General features: G+C 37.0%; 1 protein-coding gene across 5 annotated transcripts in view; it reads left to right on the forward strand.

Annotated features, from left to right (window-relative positions):
* MAP2K5 (mitogen-activated protein kinase kinase 5) overlaps window positions 1-18,937 on the forward strand; it is a 263,311-nt gene that overhangs the window by 99,446 nt on the left and 144,928 nt on the right. For all 5 annotated transcript variants that reach the window (XM_070468702.1, XM_070468703.1, XM_070468704.1 and 2 more), the window contains exons 10-12: window positions 3,052-3,120; window positions 3,216-3,297; window positions 14,173-14,234. In XM_070468702.1, the coding sequence (XP_070324803.1) occupies window positions 3,052-3,120; window positions 3,216-3,297; window positions 14,173-14,234 (213 nt within the window). The remainder of the gene's footprint in view (window positions 1-3,051; window positions 3,121-3,215; window positions 3,298-14,172; window positions 14,235-18,937) is intronic.

Genomic DNA, 18,937 nt, shown 5'->3' on the forward strand with positions numbered 1-18,937 from the left:
ATTTAAATTGAGCACAGAGTAAATTATAATTCAGTCACTTGACTGCTTGTATTTAACTTGACAACTCATCCTTATTTGTCCTGGAGGTGTAGTGGAGAGCAGCGGAAACGCACTCAGGTATTTCAGTTTCTCACTTAACCCTTTCTCCAGGAAGTGCTTCATGTTCAAATTCTCTCCAGTTTGAAAAATTGAGCTCTTACTAAAGAGAAGAGGAAATAATCATGAGGACTCAGGAAGTTCATACTTTCCTTGTTCTTCCAAAAAAAATTTAGTATTTGTCATGCTTTTTTCCCCAGTTTTCCCATTTTACGGTAGATTTTACTTTCCCTCTCAAGTTCCCAGAAATTACTTTATTCACTTTTTTACCAATATGGAATCACCACTCTTCTGGACTAAAGCGAATTTCAAGAATGATCAAGACCTTTTTAGAGTGCAATAGATTGGTCCCACAAATATATTATTACTTGCTACAGTTTAGGCCAGTGTGGCAATTTTATTTATTTTGGTATTTATGTCTTTGATTTTAAGTTCATTTATAGAAATCAAACAATTCATTTCCTTCCTGTCTAGAAGTAGCTTCTTATTTAGAGAATTGCGGTTGTAAGGTGTGATAAAATTAAGTACCACATCACTCAGTGGGCACAGCTTGTTTAAGACCGTGTGCTGGGTTCTGGGTTTGGAGGGAGGGAACCCGAGAAAAATGCACAAGGCTTAGTTGTTGCCCTTCACAGGCTTACACCCAGTGTACTCTCTAGGCTTCAGTTTTTAGGAGCCAAGGCATTAATGCAAAAGGCAGCATGTGATGGAAGAAAGATAGAGGGTCTGATGGAAGGCGTTAGGGCTGGCCTGATGGAGATGGTGGTGGCATTCAAGCTATGCTTAAAGCATAGAAAAGGTATTACGGCCAGTGACTATGGAATGGAGTGAGAAAGCACACCTCAAGTGGAGGGAACACCTGGACTAAAGACTGAAGGTAAGGGAAAGCACAGGACATGTGGAACTGTAGCAGTCATCTGGTTTTACATGTAGATTGGATTTGTGGTAAGGAGTAGTGGGAGAAGGAACTGGAATAACAAATTGGAGGTAGATTGTGGAAAAATTGCTTGAATATCATGCTAGAATGTCAACTTTATTCCAGACTATGGAAGCCCAATTAAGATTATCTGTGAAAAGAATATGCTCTTGGCTGGTAGTTTTAGGTTAATTCCAAGATTTTGGTTAGCCGTGTGGAATCATGTTGTTTCTTGATTGGGGGCCTGGAGATGCAGTATATCTTTAGTAGTGATACTGCACACTGAATAAACAGCATTTTTTTGAAACTTTAAATAAGGAGTTCTCAACCTTACTGTGGGCTACAAATCAGCTGGCAAGTTTTTAAAAATGCAAAGATATGGGCCCAACCCCAGAGATTCTAATTCCCTTATTCTGGGTAAAGCCTGTGCATCATCAGGCTTTGTTTAAAGTGTCCTTATTGTATATAAATACCTTGATATAAAGGTAATTATAATGTGAGGCCAGGGTTGAGCACCATTGCTTTAAGGTAAATGATGCTTTATTCCTTTTAGCAGAATTTTTCAGGCTGGAAGATTCCCTGTTCTTGACATAGACGGTCAACATTAGCTCTAATATTATATGGTATAGAATTGAAACAATACTAGATGATTAATTTTGTTGCTAAATTTTATACAGGAGCAAAAATGTAAGTGAATATTGTAACAAATGACTGTTGATTGGGAGAAATGTTTAAATGTTTTCTTGGCAGTTTTGCCTTACACTTACAATCTAGTTTAGTGAGAGCTTTTATAAATAACCCTAGAGCAAACTCTTGATAGAAACTGCTGTGCCTTCTTGTACTCATTCTACCCTCCCCAATGGATGTCAGTACTAGAAAATTTGTGTTTTTAGAGATTATCCTTTTTTTTCCTTGCTCTGTCATCAGTTTACAATTGAAAATTTATGTTTTTTCCTCCAGTATGATTATATATATGTGTGTGTGTGTGTTTATATATATTCTGCAATTGTAATACAAAATGTAGATCAGTGTTGGCTGGTGTATAATTACTGTCCTTGGTAATCCTGAATAAGTTTTTATCTAGAAATGTCTGGAATCAAAAACTCTGCCGCAAATCTTTAAAACTATTCTCTAGTTATTTTATTATCGTCACTGTTCTTTTTAAGTAAAAAACAATTCCCTTTGAATTGACTTCACAGTAAATGCTAAGTAAAATTTGAATGGTTGATGGGCTTCTTTCTTAAAGTAAGTGTTCAGAATAAACTAGAATTTGTTTTAGGTACGTTTATAAATTATTGTACATTTCTGTGTTATGAATTTGACTCAGTGGTTGATATTTTAAGGGTGACCATAAAGCCTTGGAACGTACTGGGAAGTGTGTGGTCCTTGGAATCAGGGAGAGGCCCTGATGTTGCCGGGCCTCATGACTTATCAGAGCTTTGGTTTCTTCCTCTTTAGAAAGAAAGGAATTAGGTGAAATAATTTCTGAGGTTCCTTCAAGCTCAATTTAATAACAGTTGTGGCAAAGAAAGATTACCCAACTGGAAGAGTATAAAAACCTGATATATTTTTAAAAACTCCTTATTTCTCTCATAACTAAAAATCTACTTTAAATGTTATTTTTACTTATCATTCTCTTCTGCTTTACCCAGTGTCTGAATTACAAGACAATTAATTTTTAATGGTTTCAGGGTCACTTCGGTCTTCCTTGTCTCAAAATAACCAATGTGGCCAAAATAGGGTGTGTAAATTAAGGGTGTTATAACGTAACTGACTTTTGAAGCCATTAATACTGACCTTTGAGACCTGGCTTTTTCCTTGATCCCATCAATCACTTCTGTACCACCTCCCCCAATACAAAGTGTTAGACAGATGTGGACACAGTTTGTATTACCAGAGGTTATGGTGGTGGAGAGGAGAAAGGTGGAATGAATAGAGGAAACACCATATTTTTTAGTTTTTATATTTCATAGTGAATATGACTAGATTTAATTTAAAGGTGAATAAATGTGTGAATATTGATTCCTTTATATGTTCAGGTCATACTACTAGATATTACACTGGAACTTCAGAAGCAAATTATGTCTGAATTGGAAATTCTTTATAAGGTAATTTTTTTCTTGTTTTTTTTTTTCCCTTATAAAGTATGCCTATGGTATTGGCTTGCAGGCTCTTAACTGCTTTTGTCTTATTTTTGTTACAGTGTGATTCATCATATATCATAGGGTTTTATGGTGCATTTTTCGTGGAGAACAGGATTTCAATATGTACTGAATTTATGGATGGTGAGTTTTCCCTTTTATAATACTTTAAAAGTGATTTTGAGAGTAGAATACTTTAAAACCTGATGTTGATACAGGTATCAAGTAGAATTAAAAATAAAATATACTAATAAGTACCTCCTTTATGCTCTAAAACATCTTAATGTTAAGGGTTCCTAGTGTTAAATATTTATAGTTGAGCTATAATTTCAAGAATGTAGTTTCATTTACTTTTATTGAAAATTTAAATAGAACAGATTAAATGCTAGTCTAATCGGTGGTTTGATATTTGATTCTTCTATACAATCTGTCTTCACTCGTGAAACAGATGTTCTGTTCTTTTAATGTTTCAATAGCCAAAACAGATTTTCTTTTAGAGAAATCTATTAACCCAATGTCCTATGTCTTTTAGAAAGAAATCGGTTCTTAATTGCAAGATAAGAAATCGTTTTCTAGCACAGCTGTTTAGCCAGGATGTGTTTAGTTTTCTTTGGACTCTAGCCCTTTCCTTCCTTCTTTTATTTTTTATTCATTTCTACTTTGGTAAATCTTTTTGATCTGAATATTATGGCAAAAATGCAGATTTCTTGGTTCCCTGTCAGTGAAATGATGTCACCATTGTTATTGTTTACCCATTTGAAATCAGAGCAGTCTTTACGTTTCACATATTCAATTTTTTAATGTCCAGCTCATTAAAACTCAACACTTGGAGTTGCCTGGTGGTTAGGACTCAGAGCTTTCACTGCTGTGACCTGGGTTCAGTCCCTGGTCGGGGAACTCAAATCCCTCAGGCCAAGGGGTGCAACCAAGTGTGTATATATATAGTTCATTTGGGGCATTTTCAGTATATTAATAATACAATTAGTTCATTCCATATAAGACTTTTTAATGAGCCCACTTTGATACCTTGATATTATAAGAATGTGTTCTAAATTTGTTACAGTAGATGTCAAGAATTAAAAGTCTTACAAACATATTAGTATGACAGTTACTCTTTAAGGAGACCAACTAGAAAAAGGGAATTCACAGAGCCAGTGAGTGTGTGCATGCTCAGTTACTCTGTTGATTCTGACCATTGCAACCCCATGAACTATATGTAGCCTGCCAGGCTCCTCTGTCCATGGAATTTTCCAGGCAAGAATACTGGAGCAGATTGCCATTTCCTCTTTCAAGGGCTCTTCCTGACCCGGGGATCAAACCTGCATCTCCTGCATCTCCTTGCATTGGCATGTGGGTTCTTTACCACTGAACCACCTGGGGAGCCCTTCATAGAGCCAGTACATGTCATTATTTTATGGCTTTTTGTCATCCTTTTTTGAATCTTCAATTTGTGTTAACATTAAAAAATTTATTTATTAAGATGGTATGTTTAAATACCATAAAATTCATCCTTCTAAATGAAGGATATGCATTTGTGCAGTTCAGTGGTCTTTAGTATATTCACAGGATTGTATAACCATTACCACTAATTCCAAAACGTTTTTATCACCCCAGAAATAAACTCCCTACCCATTAGTAGTCACTTCCTATATTCTCTTCCCTCTAGTCCCTAGCAACCATTAATCTACTTTCTATCTCTATGAATTTCCCTATCTTGGACATTTCAGATAAGTGAAATCATACAGTATGTGGCCTTTGTGTCTGGCTGCTTTCACTTAGCATAATGTTCTCAAGTTTCACCCATGTTTTAGCATTTATCAGTACTTCATTCCTTTTTTGCAACTGCATAATAGTCTGTTGTGTGGATGTACCATATTTTGTTTATTCTTTCATCCATGATGGGCACTGATGCTCCATAGAGGGGAGGCTTTCAGTCTTTCATCATCAAGTATGATTTAGCTGTGGGATTTTGGTAGGTGTTATTTATCAAGTTGTGGAAGTCCCCTTCTCTTCCAAGTTTGTTGGATATTTTTAATCATAAATCGGCATTAGATTTTGCCAAGTGCTTTTAAGTGATCATGTGTTTTTTTGTCCTTTATTCTATAGTTGTAGTGTATTAATAGATTTTTGCATATTGAACCAATCTTGCATAGTCCATTTTATATGTTGCTGGATTAGTTTACTAGTATTTTGCTGAGGATTTTTATATTCATATTTTTAAGTGATATTGATTTGTAGTTTTTCTTGTAATGTCACTGTGTGAGTTTGATACCCAGATATTTCTGTCCTCAAAAAATGAGTGTACAGTGTTCTGTCCTCTTCCATTTTTTGGAAGAGTTTTCTAGAAAGATTGATGTTAATTTTTCTTAAAACATTTGGTGTAATCCACTGGTGAAGCCATCTGGTCCTGTGGTTTTGTTTGTGAGTAGTTCTTATGGTCAGGTGGCATCTGTTGTCTGTCATTAGGAGAAGACCAGTACTTCTGCCCATTGCATCTTGGTACTGGAGTTGCCAAGAAAAACACAATCCAGGCAAGCACTGGACTGAACAATTCTTCAGTCACATAATAAAATGAGAGACAGCAAGATCAGCTTCAATAGTGGGTGTCAGTTCCCCATGGCCAGCCGCAGGTCCCTCCTGGCAGTCTGTGGAGGGCAGTTAGCCTGCACATACCCATCTATGTTGCAGCAAAAGTAGCCCCCACTCCACCTCACTCCCTTGGAGTCAGAAATGCTAAAAATTGAAGGTATGCCTAAGGTCCATTGAGGCACATGCTTAAACAGGACAAAGAAGTACATATTGAGCCTAAAACAGGGAAATACAAAGTCCAAAACAAGGAGATAAACCCAGCACAAGCTATATGGCCTCTTTATCTCTTAGTAAGCAACTGTTCTAGCCCCACGGCCCATTGTTCTGTGGCCAAGTAGGATTTGCAAGACTGTAGGCATAAGACTGTCTTTTTCCAAAAGGTTGTTTTTTTTTTTAATTGTGGTATAATACGTATATAATTTACCACATTGCTGCTGCTGCTAAGTCACTTTAGTCGTGTTTGACTCTGTGCAACCCCATAGACGGCAGCCCACCAGGCTCCTCTGTCCCTGTGACTCCAGGCAAGAATACTGGAGTGGGTTGCCATTTCCTTCTCCATTGCATGCGTGCATGCTAAGTCGCTTCAGTTGTGTCTGACTCTGTGTGACCCCATGGACAGCAGCCCACCAGGCTCCTCTGTCCACTGGATTCTCCAGGCAAGAATACTGGAGTGGGTTGCCTTCTCCAGTATAATTTACCATATTAGCCATTTTAAAGTGTGTAGTTCAACAGCATTAAGTATATTCACATTACTGTGCAACCACTGCCACTATACATCTCTAGAGCTCCTTTCCTTTTGCAGAATTACCCAGGAATACCCAGGAAAGCACAACGCTCTACGTCCTGTTCCCAACCCCTGGCAGCAAACATTCTACATCTGTCTCTATGAATTGGGCTACTCTGGATACCTCATCTAAGTGGAATCTCACAGTATTTGTCTTTTGGGGACTGGCTTATTTCACTTTTCATGATGTCCTCAAGATTCACCCAAGTTGGGACATATGTCAAAATTTGCTTCGGGTAATACTGAATAGTATTGTGATGTAGTTTTTAAAGTTACCAACCAATATCTTTACTAGTTATAGGTTTATTCAGCATTTCTATTTCTTCCTGAGGCTGTTTTGGTAGTTTATGGCTTTCTGAAAGTTTATTTTATCTAGATTATCCAATTTGTTGGTAAACAATTACTATTCCTTTATAATCATTTTTATATCTGTAAAGTCAGTATTAATGTTCTCTCTTTCATTCCAGGTTTTAGTAATTTGAATCATATTCCTTTTTTCTTCAGGGTAGCTAAAAATTGGTCAGTTTCTTTGTCTTTTTCAAAGAACAAACTCTTGATTTTTGATTTCTTTGATTTTCTCTATTGTTTTTCTATTGTCATTTACCTCTGGTCTAGTATTTACTCATTTTTTTCTGGTAGCACTGTTTTTAGTTTGCTCTTCTTTTTCTGTATTTTTAAGCTGTTGAGGTTAGGATGTTGATTTGAAATCTTTCTTATTTAATATAGGTGTTTACAGCTATACATTTCCCTCTAAGCACTGCTTTAGCTGCACTCTAGAAGTTTTGATATGTTGGTTTTGTTTTTTTCATTTTCTTTTACATCAAAGTATCTTCTGATTCCCCACAAACATAATCCCTTGTGATTTCTTTCTTAGGGGTGTGTCATTTTCCACATTGAATTTGTCCTTCTGTTGTTGATTTCCAATATTCCATTGAGGTCAGAGAACATACTTTGTGTGATTTCAGTCCTTTGAAACATACTGAGATTTGTTTTATGCTCTAAAATATTGTCCTGGAGAATGTTCAGTGTGCACCTGAAAAATATATTCTGCTGTTGTTGGGTAGAGTGTTTTTCAGATGTCTGTCAGGACTAATTGTTTTATGGTGTTAAGTATTTTATTTCCTTGTTAATCTTTAGTGCCGTTGTTCTGTCTGTTGTTGAAAGTGCGGGGTATTGAGGTGGGGTATTTTGTTGCCTGTTTCTCCCTTCAATTTTGTCAGTTTATGCATGAAATATTTTGGCATTCTGTTGTTAGATGCATATATGTTTTAATTGTATCATCTTGAAGGAGCGCCAGCTGAACTCTGCCTGTGCAGTGACTGTCGGGCAGCTGGTGTTTACTGTCATGGCAGGCTGCTGATTTTCAAGGCTGCACTGAAGGTGGAGAGCAAGCAGTGGGAATAGGGCAAGTTAAAATGCCGCAAAGCTTGCTGTTCTTACCAAGATTCAAGCATAGTCCTGAACAAATAATTTTGGGGTTGCTACAGTCCTTTGGCTAATTTCCAGAGTTCTGAAAAGGTTGATTCTGACAAATTTTGTCTGTTCTTTCATTGCTTTTGCGGAGAAGGGAATTTTCAGAGGACGTTATTATACCCTGCCATTTTCAATGTTATCACCTTTTAATACATTTTAATGCTTTAGATCCTTAGCGTAAAATATTCACTTTGTAGCCTATATTTAGTACTGTTTCTGAGACTCATCACTCTCTAGGCTCTAAAACCCTTCTCCTGCTGCTTTTGGCAACTCCCGTCCGCACTAACTGGTCCCTGAACAATCAAATCTCTCACTTAAGTTTTTCCCATATCCTCATCAACGCTTCTAAAACGTGATTCCCTCCCCCAGATTTTACCTGCCTCTTTCTCATTCGGAGACAGTAGTGAGCTCTCTCAGGTCCTCACTCTTCCTCCTGTGACTTAGCCACAACTGCATACGCCTGGTTCACCTCTCACGTGAAGAGCTGCTTAAGGTAACTCTCTTTACATGTGCCTCCCCTCGGTAGAGTTTCTCCATTAACCACCCTCTCTTTTTTGAACCTTCATTCTCTCTGTAGTACAACAAAACAGCCCTGAAAAATACGTGGACCAAAAACTGTGTACAATCTTCTGTCAGTCCTTCTCTTCCTATTGCAGTAAAACTTCACAACAACTTTCTCTCAACCCTAGATCTCTCATTTCAGTGTAGAGTTTCATTGTTTATTTTAATCATATATTGTTTATTTCCAGATATTAATTGAGCATTTTCTTTCAGACACTATTCTAAACCTGGGGGTACAACAGTGAGCAAGATTTAATCCCTGTTGGTAGAGGACTTAAATTCTAGAAGGGGAGACAGGCAATAAACATACAGTATGTTCTCAGAGAGGAATAAGTGTAGTTAGAACCTAAAGCAGGGTAGATGATAACTAATAAGGAGAGGAAGTGCTACCTTTGATAGTCAGGGATGGCTTCTTTATGGGAGTGGCATTTTCACAGAGACTTAGTCAGTGAGCCAGCTTAGGGAGGATCTTCAAGGCAGAGGGAGTAGCAAGTATAAATGCTCTAAGATGGGAAGCAAGGTGTAATTGGGCCCCACAAGAGAGTCTTGGTGATTTGGGAGAACCTGGGGCCAGACAGGAGGACAGAGAAGTAGGCAGAAGCTAAATTGTGTAGGCCTTATAGGTCCTGGTGAGGAATTTATGTTTTAGCCTGAATTTGTTAGGATGTATTAAAAGGTTTCAAGTAGGGAAATGATATGATATGCCTTCTCATTAAGTCAAAATTAAATTCACTCAGAAATACCCAAATGTAGCATGTAAGACTTGATGTACATGTATTTGAATTACCATCATGGGAGTAAATTGTTTCCCCCACAACCCATGTTGCAAAGAAAGAAAGGACTATTAATTTTTTTCAACAGGAAGAGGCTAAGAGAGCTTCTGAAGTTCTTGCTTGTGGCTTCAGATTTCAATTTTTTTAGTATTGATAATTGTTGTTCAGTCACCCTGTCATGTCCGACTCTTTGCAGCCCCATGGACTGCAGCGTGTCAGGCCTCACTGTCTCTCACCATCTCCTGAAGTTAGCCCAAGTTCATGTCCTTTGCATCAGTGATGCCATCCAGCCATCTTATCCTCTGATGCCCCGTTCTCCTTCTGCCCTTGATCTTTCCCAGCATCAGGGACTTCTCCAGTGAGTCACTGTTCAGATGACCAAGATATTGGAGCTTCAGCTTCACCATCAGCCCTTCCCATGAGCTTTCAGAATTGATTTCCCTTAAGATCAACTGGTTGATCTCCTTACTGTCCAAAGGACTTTAGGACTCTTCTACAGCACCACAGTTTGAAGGCATCAATTCTTTGGTGTTCTGCCTTCTTTATGGTCCAGCTCTCACAACCATACGTGACCGCTGGGAAGATCATAGCCTTGATTATAAGGTCCTTTGTCAGCAGAGTAATGTTTTCAACACACTGTCTAGGTTTGTCACAGCTTGCCTGCCAAGAAGCAATCCTCTTCTGATTTCATGGCTGTGGTTACCATCCACTGTGATCTTAGAGCCCAAGAAGAGGAAATCTGTCACTACTTCCACCTTTTCCCCTTCTATTTGCCATGAAGTAATGGGGCCAGATGCCTTGATCTTAGTTTCTTTAATATTTAGTTTTAAACCAGCTCTTTCACTCTCCTCCTTCACCCTTATCAAGATCCTCTTTAGTTCCTGTTTGCTTTCTGCCATTAGAGTGGTATTATCTGCATATCTGAGATGGTGGTTGTTTCTCCTACCTGTCTTAATTCCAGCTTATAACTCATCCAGCCCATGCATTTCTCATCTCATATCATGAGAAATGCATATAGGTTAAACAAACATGGTGACAGTAGACAGCCCTGTCATACTCCTTTCTCAATCTTGAACCAGTCAGTTGTTCTAACTGTTGCTTCTTGACCCACATACAGGTTTCTCAGGAGACAGGTAAGATGGTCTGGTATTCCCATCTTTTTAAGAGCTTTCCACAGTTTGTTATGATCCACGCAGTCGAAGGGTTTAATGTAGTCAATGAAACAGAGGTAGGTGTTTTTCTGAAATTCCCATGATTTCAGATCCAGTGAATGTTGGCAATTTGATCTCTGGTTCCTTTTCCTTTTCTAAACCCAGCTTGGACATCTGGAAATTCTTGCAAGATTTTAAGCATGACCTTACTAGCACGGGAGATGAGAGCAGTTGCTCGATGGCTAGCACACTCTTTGCTACTGCCCTTCTTGGGAATTGGGATGAGGATTGATCTTTTCCAGTCCTGTGGCCACTGCTGGGTCTTCCAGGTTTGCTGACATATTGAATACAATACTTTGATGGCATCATCCTTTAGGATTTTGAATAGTTCTACAGTAATTCCATTTTAATATTTCCAGATTAATAATAATAATCATGATCATTTTAAGGAAAATGTTGGGGTGAATATCACAGAATTGTTGCTTTGTTCATTTGCTACATATCTGTTTATTCCACATGCAAGATACTACTTTGTATTGTAGCCCTGTATTAGGATAAGCAGAGACCTTACCCCATGAGTTCTTTTGACTTAATTTAATGAAGATGATAGCCCCACTTCGTCAACAGAGCTATGTAGTTGTATGGCAATTGAGATGAGTTTTTTTCTATTCTATTAGCACTCTTCCTCCTGGTTCACATGGTGGATAGTAGCATGCAAGGAAATGACTGACTAAGGCTAGGGAATGCAAGAAAGTGACAGGTCACAGTGACCTGGACCAATGATCTTGGAACTGTGAGGAAAAGGATCAAACCAAACATGCAACAGATAAGTGAGTCTCTACATGCCTTGCATACCAGTATCGCAGCTAAGATTAACTGTCTCTCTGAGTGTGTGTTATATAGTCTCATTTCAGTGAGAGTAAAAAGTTCACATATGATTCTCAAGCTGTGTGTTGTTGTGGGGAAACCTTTTAGATCTTTGGAGTTCTAAGAAGTCAGAGACTCCAGTCTCTCTTGGGTTCTGGCCTGAACTGACTCGTGGCTATGACTAGAACACTTCCCTCTCCAGGACTCAGTTTCTCTCCTCTGTCAAATAAAGTTATTGGACTGATCTTTAATGTCTCTCCAGCACTAATGTTTGATGATTTAATGAGTCTAAGGATTGCCTTTTGGGGATAGGCCTATGTGATAGAGATGACAGTAAAACTCAGTAAAAATTCAACTGAAAATCCTCTGCCATTTTTAGCCTGATAAGAATTATTTAATATCATGAGAACTCATCTAGCTTAGTAGGAGCTCTTGAGTCTTTTTTAAAATATATTTATTTGTATGTATGCATTTGGCTGTGCCAGGCCTTAGTTATGGCATATGAGATCTCCAGTGTTTGCTGAAGCATTCAAACTCTTAGTTGCAGCATATGGGATCTAATTACCTGACCTCGAACTCAGGGCCCCCTGCATTGGGAGTGTGAAGTCTTAGCCACTAGACCACTAGGGAAGTCCCAGAACTCTTGATTCTAAGTGGATCTAATGATTATGTCAAAGACAAGATGAATCTGTGATGACAACAAAGCCAGCTATGTAAAGATTTCCCCATATGGATGGCTAAAGAGAGTGGGATATAATTGAGATTAAATAGATATTTACAAAAACCAGTGAATTACCTCAAAATGAGGTTTCTTTTTGGCTTGTTCACTAATAATAGTAATACCTAATCTTTGCTTTTTTTGATTTAGCTTCTTGACTATTGTCCTGTTAGCTAATTAGGCCCTGATTTATAGCCTATGTAAAAGTAAATCTCCTCTTAGGACTTCTTAGTAATATATGTGAATAGATTTGCACCTCCTAGTTTTGAGCCACTCGAGCTGTTCACCTCATTGGGGATTGGCCTGCTAAACTCTTATTTCTGAGCATTCCAAATTCTTGAGATTTTTTATCCTTGCAACTGCCAGTTCATCTGAAAGATCAGTGAGAACATGAAATGTTTTCTCTACCATGTTTTCACTTTTATTGCATATATAATAAACATGCCATTTTAGTAAATAAATATGTTCACCTCGTTGGAGGAGTCTCTTTCATTCTCTTTCCGGTAACACCCAGAGACAAAGCATAAGGTTTAGTCACACTGTGGCTTTCCAGCTTCAAATCAGAATCTGGAAAATACAAGCCAAAGCTGCTGAAAGAGGTGATCATTTTCCTTCTTTAAACAGGATAAATACAAAGCCAGTTTCTTTATATATTGAATATATGTAATATTTTTTACAGGGAAGAATAACTTTTTCTCTGATATTCAGCTTTAGGAAAACTTCACATAAAAATTTTTGTATTTGCCAAATAGACTTAACTGCGTTTGAAAAGGATAATATGCTCCGTGTTATTATCTTATGAGACAAACTTACATATCATCTAGTGGTAAATTGTTAAATATGAATTTTTAGCCTATGATAGAAACAAAAATTGTTTCTCAGATATCTTGGGTAATTCCTTCATGGAGCTGAAAGACTGTAAGTCTCACCCTTGACTGAAAGAAATGTTGCATGTGGTTAAAATATAATCATATATTATCTCATATAATCATATCATTAGCAGGAGTAAAGTAGTGTTTCTTTGCATAACTTCCTGAAATTCTTATACTACTTGTGTAAGATTAAATGTTTAATAAGCATATTCAAATTTATACTTCCAAATGAATATTGGTTCCTTTGCAATAGTTTCCTGGGAAAGTTACGCAGTTATTTTAATGACTTTATTTATTTAATGATTTTATTGTTGCTGCAAATGGTGTGTGGTCCCTTCTTTTGAAACTGTTTGCAGAGCAACTTAACCTATCTGGTAAAATTCATGGTAATTTAAGTTCACTTATTTATGCGTATGACAGATACAGAATATGTACTCTCTGCTAGTTGTGCTAATTTATAGGTTGATGAAAAATCAAAACAACATGACTCCTGTCTTTATTATGTTTATAATCTAGTGATTTTATTTTTTGGGAACCGCCAAAGGCTCCATTTGGTAAAGCTGAAGGATATTAGTGAATACCATTTTAGTGCAAAATTTTATGACTAAGGAGATTTTTGTTTTAACCTCATAAAGTAGTTTTCAAAATAGTATCAGAGAATTCCCAAAAAACTATTTTGTTCTAGATAGCTTCTTTGGAATATATTGATTGCTTGTCATGGTACCTAATTTGAAGGTTAACATACATTTAGATAGATGTTAACATTGCCATTTTACTTTATTAATTTTTATGTGTATTTTGAACATTATACTCATCAGCTTCTGTTTGGTTAATATGAAAATTCTCAGATAAAGTCCTGGTTTGCCTTTGAGAAAACTGTTAAACAAGTGAGATACCTAGATATGATCGTCCTATCGATCTTTAGTTTTGTGTATGTATTTAAGTTTACATAAAGTACAGATACTTAGCTGGTCCTTCCCTACTTTCCTTCAGTTTTTGCATGTGTATGATTATACACTTGGGAATAAAATGAAAGTGTCTAGTTATGCTTCATCTGGAATTATAATTCTATCATAAATAAAATTGGACTGGAAAGCTAATTTTACCCAGACATCCAATTCATGTTGTAAGTAGAAGGAAAAAAATGTCTCACAGTGAATGTCAGAGGAGGGGCTCAGTGCACTGTTCTGGTAGCTTCATTTGTTGTAATACAACATGTTTGTCTCCACAGGAGGATCTTTGGACGTATATAGAAAAATTCCAGAGCATGTCCTTGGAAGAATTGCAGTGGCGGTGAGTATATGGCTTCCACTCTATGACATTTGGACAATTTATTTGTGTTAGTCAGGCATTGTTCTCCTTATAGCCTTAGGATTTTTTGTTTTTCTTCAATCCCTACTGACTGTCAGGGTCTTCTTAACTCTCTCATCATTTTTGTCCTTTCTTCTTTTTGTAGACCAACCTATAATAATGACATAGAAACATCACAGTTTTCAGGCTTATGGATTTTTTTTTTTTTTTTTTTGGCCACACCATGTGGCTTGCAGGATTTTAGTTTCTGAACGAGGGATTGAACCTGGGCCTCATCAGTGAAAGGGCTGACTCCTTACCACTGGACCGCTCGGGAATTTCCTGCATATTCTGACTTGTGCTAATTCATGTGTTTGCAGGGATCTTACTACTCTTATTAATCAGTAAAATTTCCACATTCTTCAAAAAGAAAGCTGTTTCATTGACATTTTGTAGTTATAGGCATACGATTAGAAAATACGTGTAAAGCCTATATTATTAAAGTAAAACCATCTGCAGGGAAATACTGTTTAAGTCTTAAAGATTTTTGTATACTTTCTATGTACTTGGTTTTTATTTTTGTCACCATTTGTATCTAGGAATTTATTCCTTTTGTTATTAAAAGTTTTCCATTTTTCTGTATTCGCTAATAAACTGGTGAAATATATCAACTAAATTAACATTATTATTTAAACTCCAGATTTCAAATTTGGAATAACATAGGCTAAACAGTGTCTAAGAGAAGTCATGCATGGTGTAATAGTAAACAGTTGCTAACCTAAAGGCACTCTGATAACTTAAGCAGTTTAATGCAGAACAAAGTGATTATACCATGTACCATTTAATTAAATGGCTGATTTTCACATTCATTATACATCAAACTGACAACTCAAATCCTTTAATCCAACATGGACCCTTATTTAGTCTTAGTTCATTGTAATTCACAGCTTTCCTTTTTTCTTTCCAATTATTAGTGTGAACTGCCCAGGGTGATGAGAACTTTCTTTTCTGATGCTATTTCTGCTAAGTAGCTTCTAATCTACATGTTTAGGTAGATGAGTATGAAATTCGAGTACTTAAATCACCATTTTAGATGAAAATAAAAATGTTTCATTTCCTCTTTTAATCTCAAGGGGAATGAATGCTTTGTGGCTTTTGGCAGTTCTTGGCTCTAAAGTTTAATAACACGTATAATAAAGGGCAAAAAAAAAAAGAGGGATACCAATTGGAAAAGAAAAAAGTATATGTTCTCTATACTCAATTATCTATCAAACTTGGCTAAAATAGGAATCCGCCTTCTTCAGAAGAGAAGCTTGTTCTTCCTGGAGTTCATAAATCTTGCCTCCCTCTTATGTAGGGCAGCCACACAAGGCCATTGGTATTTTCAATTCTCCTGTGAAGTAGGAAGCCTGTGAAGTGAATGGAGTCAGAAAAAAAAAAATCCAACTCCAATACAGGGCTTACCTATTGTGTAATCAAAAATATGACAGTGGTTTTAGTGAAAAGCATTTAAAATAAATGCCAGTTAGCCTTCACGGTAACTATAGATTATTGCACATATTTTAAACATGTGCAGGATGAGGTACAGCAAAGTTAAATAGCTTGCCTAGAGTTCTGTAATTAATCAGTAATAATCAGAACCCAGGGCAATTTAACTCTGGGCCCCATATTCTTTCCCTCTGCTTTCCTAAGAGAATGAGAAAAAAAGAGGAAGAAATGAAAGGAAGAACATTTAAAATTAAAAGAGAGAAGTACAAATGAGAGAATATGAGAGTAACAATATGCACTGCTTCAGATTCTTTTCATGTCTTAGAACCTCATCTTGGCATCTCTCCCTTCCCACAGTAACTTTATTTTCTGAATTCTACTGGTCTGGCATGCTGTACAGGTCCACAGATCCAAGGTTCATTACAGAATAGGCCCCTGTCAGCCTTTATACTATGTCGTTCACATTTTCTGTTGATGGATATATGGCAAGAGAGTATTTTCCCAGACAAAGAAGTCCATATAAACTGGTTGATTTCAGCCTTCCAACTTGCTCAGTGATTTTTTTTCACTTTGTTTGAATCTGGCCTTCCTATAAAAAAGAACGCTTTTCTGCCTTTCCCTGCCATCTAACACATTTTATTTTTCCTCTTATTTCTGAAGCAGTGACACTGTGTACTGTGAGTGCTAATGTTGATTTGAAGTTGTCCCTGAAACGATGTGCACTTGACATGTCAAGGAGTGAGTGATTGACAGCAGATATAAGTACTTTTAGTGTCAAGGCTTTGTCAAGCCATTGTTGTGAAACCTAGCTTACTGAATACCAATAATACCCTCTAGATTTTCAATGAACAGGTTGCTAGCTCCCTGTACACTTATTTTTCTTCTAAAGGAAAATGTAGTATATTTTGGCAAAGTTGGAAGAATAATATTTTCTTTTTGACAAACTTTTAATTTTAGCAAGTATCATAAAATCAGTATTTGTTTTTACTTTTTTTCTGCCCAGTAATCTGAATATGGTGGATTGACTTTGCCTTGTATGTTTCCTGATTGTTCATTTTCTATGGGACTAATTTTTAGTGGTGAGCTATCTTTAATGGGAAAGCTTTATAATATTCAACTAAGCTTATGCTGAGAAATTTAACCTTGTTTTCAGAACTCAGAGGGTGGTTACTAAATAAGATGACCTTGTCCTTTGCTCAAGGAAGATATTGTTTTTATTGTTAATGTTATTTTTTTATAAGCATTTAAGGAAATATTTTTGTCCTGTTTCTTCCTTCTGTGTTAATTATTGCTATTTTAATATTTTCTTTTTTTTATTATCTTGCTGTTCAGAGTACATGTGTTTTATTGTAATGCCTAATTACAATAGTAATTCTGAATTAGTCTGAATTCTGGAAGAAATCATTTACTATAAATATGTATTCTGTTCTCTTAAAACAGACAAATATATCATAGAATTGATTATAATGCACTAGCAAATTTTTCAGGAGTACATTCCACTCTGAGAATAATTAAATATGTTAACTTCTGCTCAGCATTAATTGATATAGATTTTATCTTCCACATTTTTTGTATTTAGAAATTGAGTTTTTCCCTTTATATTTCTATTTTTAATATTGCTCTTAATCTTTTTTGATCAACTAAAATCCTTGCATATTTAACACCAACCCTCTTTCCATCATTCTCAAGATATGTAAATTGCCAGTTACGTCTCATAATGGTAGTTTTTCTTATATTCCTAACTCACCTAAAAATGTCTATAGTGATGGACATTTAAAAATTCTTGCAGTAAATTTTTAATAATAGTGGTGTGTCCTTTATATCTGATACCTAGTTATGAATAGTCAGCCTTCAGGTTGTTAAGTTCACACTCATGTGCATACAGGATCATTGGGTATGAACAAAAACATATGTATCTCCTTTTATAATATGAAATTTCTATATAAAGACTTTTGAGACTTTTACTGATTAAATTTCCCACACAGAAGGTAGCACTGTCGCCCATGTACTTAAGGTCTCAGAAGCATCTTCTTTTCAGTGTCTTACTCGACTAATTATTCTTAATCAGGCTATTAAATTTTGAAAATCCAAAATCTAACTCAGATGTTTATATTTTCTCTCTTTATTTCTTTTACATGCCCGTTTAGTATTGTCTGCGTGATTCCACACATACACTTGCACCAGCCAGTCAGAATGGATCATCATCTTGATGTACTTTGTTGTTTCCTACCCTAATGTCATTTAAAACGTTTTAGGGGAAAGTTTTTATTTTGGAATAATTTTAAACTTCCAGAAAACTAGTATTTGAAAATACTAAGTATTCCCAAAGATGCTTCACCCAAACCCCCCAGTTATTAACAATTAACCACATTTGCCTAAACATAGGTATGTTCGTGAGTGTGTTCGTCGCTCAGTCGTGTCCAACTCAATGCACCCCCATGGACTATAGCCCACCAGACTTCTGTCCATGGGATTCACCAGGCAAGAATACTAGAGTGGGTTGCTATGCCCTCCTCCAGGGTATCTTCCCAACCCAGCGGGCGAACCCAGGTCTCCTGCCTTGCAGGTGGACCTTTTACTGTCTGAGCCGCAGCATGGGCTTCCCAAGTGGCTCATTGGGCAAAGTATCTGCCTACGAGACAGGAGACGCAGGTGGACGCAAGTTCAATCCCCAGGTTGGAAGGAGCCCCTGGAGAGGAGCATGGCAGCCCACTGTAGTGTTCTCGCCTGGAGAATCCCTTGACAGAGAAGCCTGGCAGGCTGCAGTCCATGCGGTCACAAAGAGTCGGACACGACTGAAGTGACTGAGCACGCACTAGGCCTGTGCACCACAACTACTAAACGTACACACGTGCACACACACTTAAAATTTTTTCTATTTTATAATTTATTTTTATTTTTGGCTATGCTAGGTCTTTGTTGCTGTGCTCAGACTTTTCTCTAGTTTCGTAAAGTGGGGGCCACTCTCTAGTTGTGGTGCACAGGCTTCTCATTGTGGTGGCTTTTCTTTTCGTGGAGCACAGGCTCTAGGGTGCATGGGCTTCGGTAGCTGGGACACACAGGCTCAGCAGCTTGGCGCACAGGCTTAGTTGTCTTGCAGCACGTGGGATCTTCTGAGACCAGGCGTTGAATCTGTGTCCCCTGCATTGATAGGTGAATTCTTAACCACTGGACCACCAGGGAAATCCCTATGTAGATTATTTTCCTGAAACATATGA

Source organism: Odocoileus virginianus, chromosome 6, assembly GCF_023699985.2.
Source record: "Odocoileus virginianus isolate 20LAN1187 ecotype Illinois chromosome 6, Ovbor_1.2, whole genome shotgun sequence".
NCBI lineage: Eukaryota > Metazoa > Chordata > Mammalia > Artiodactyla > Cervidae > Odocoileus > Odocoileus virginianus.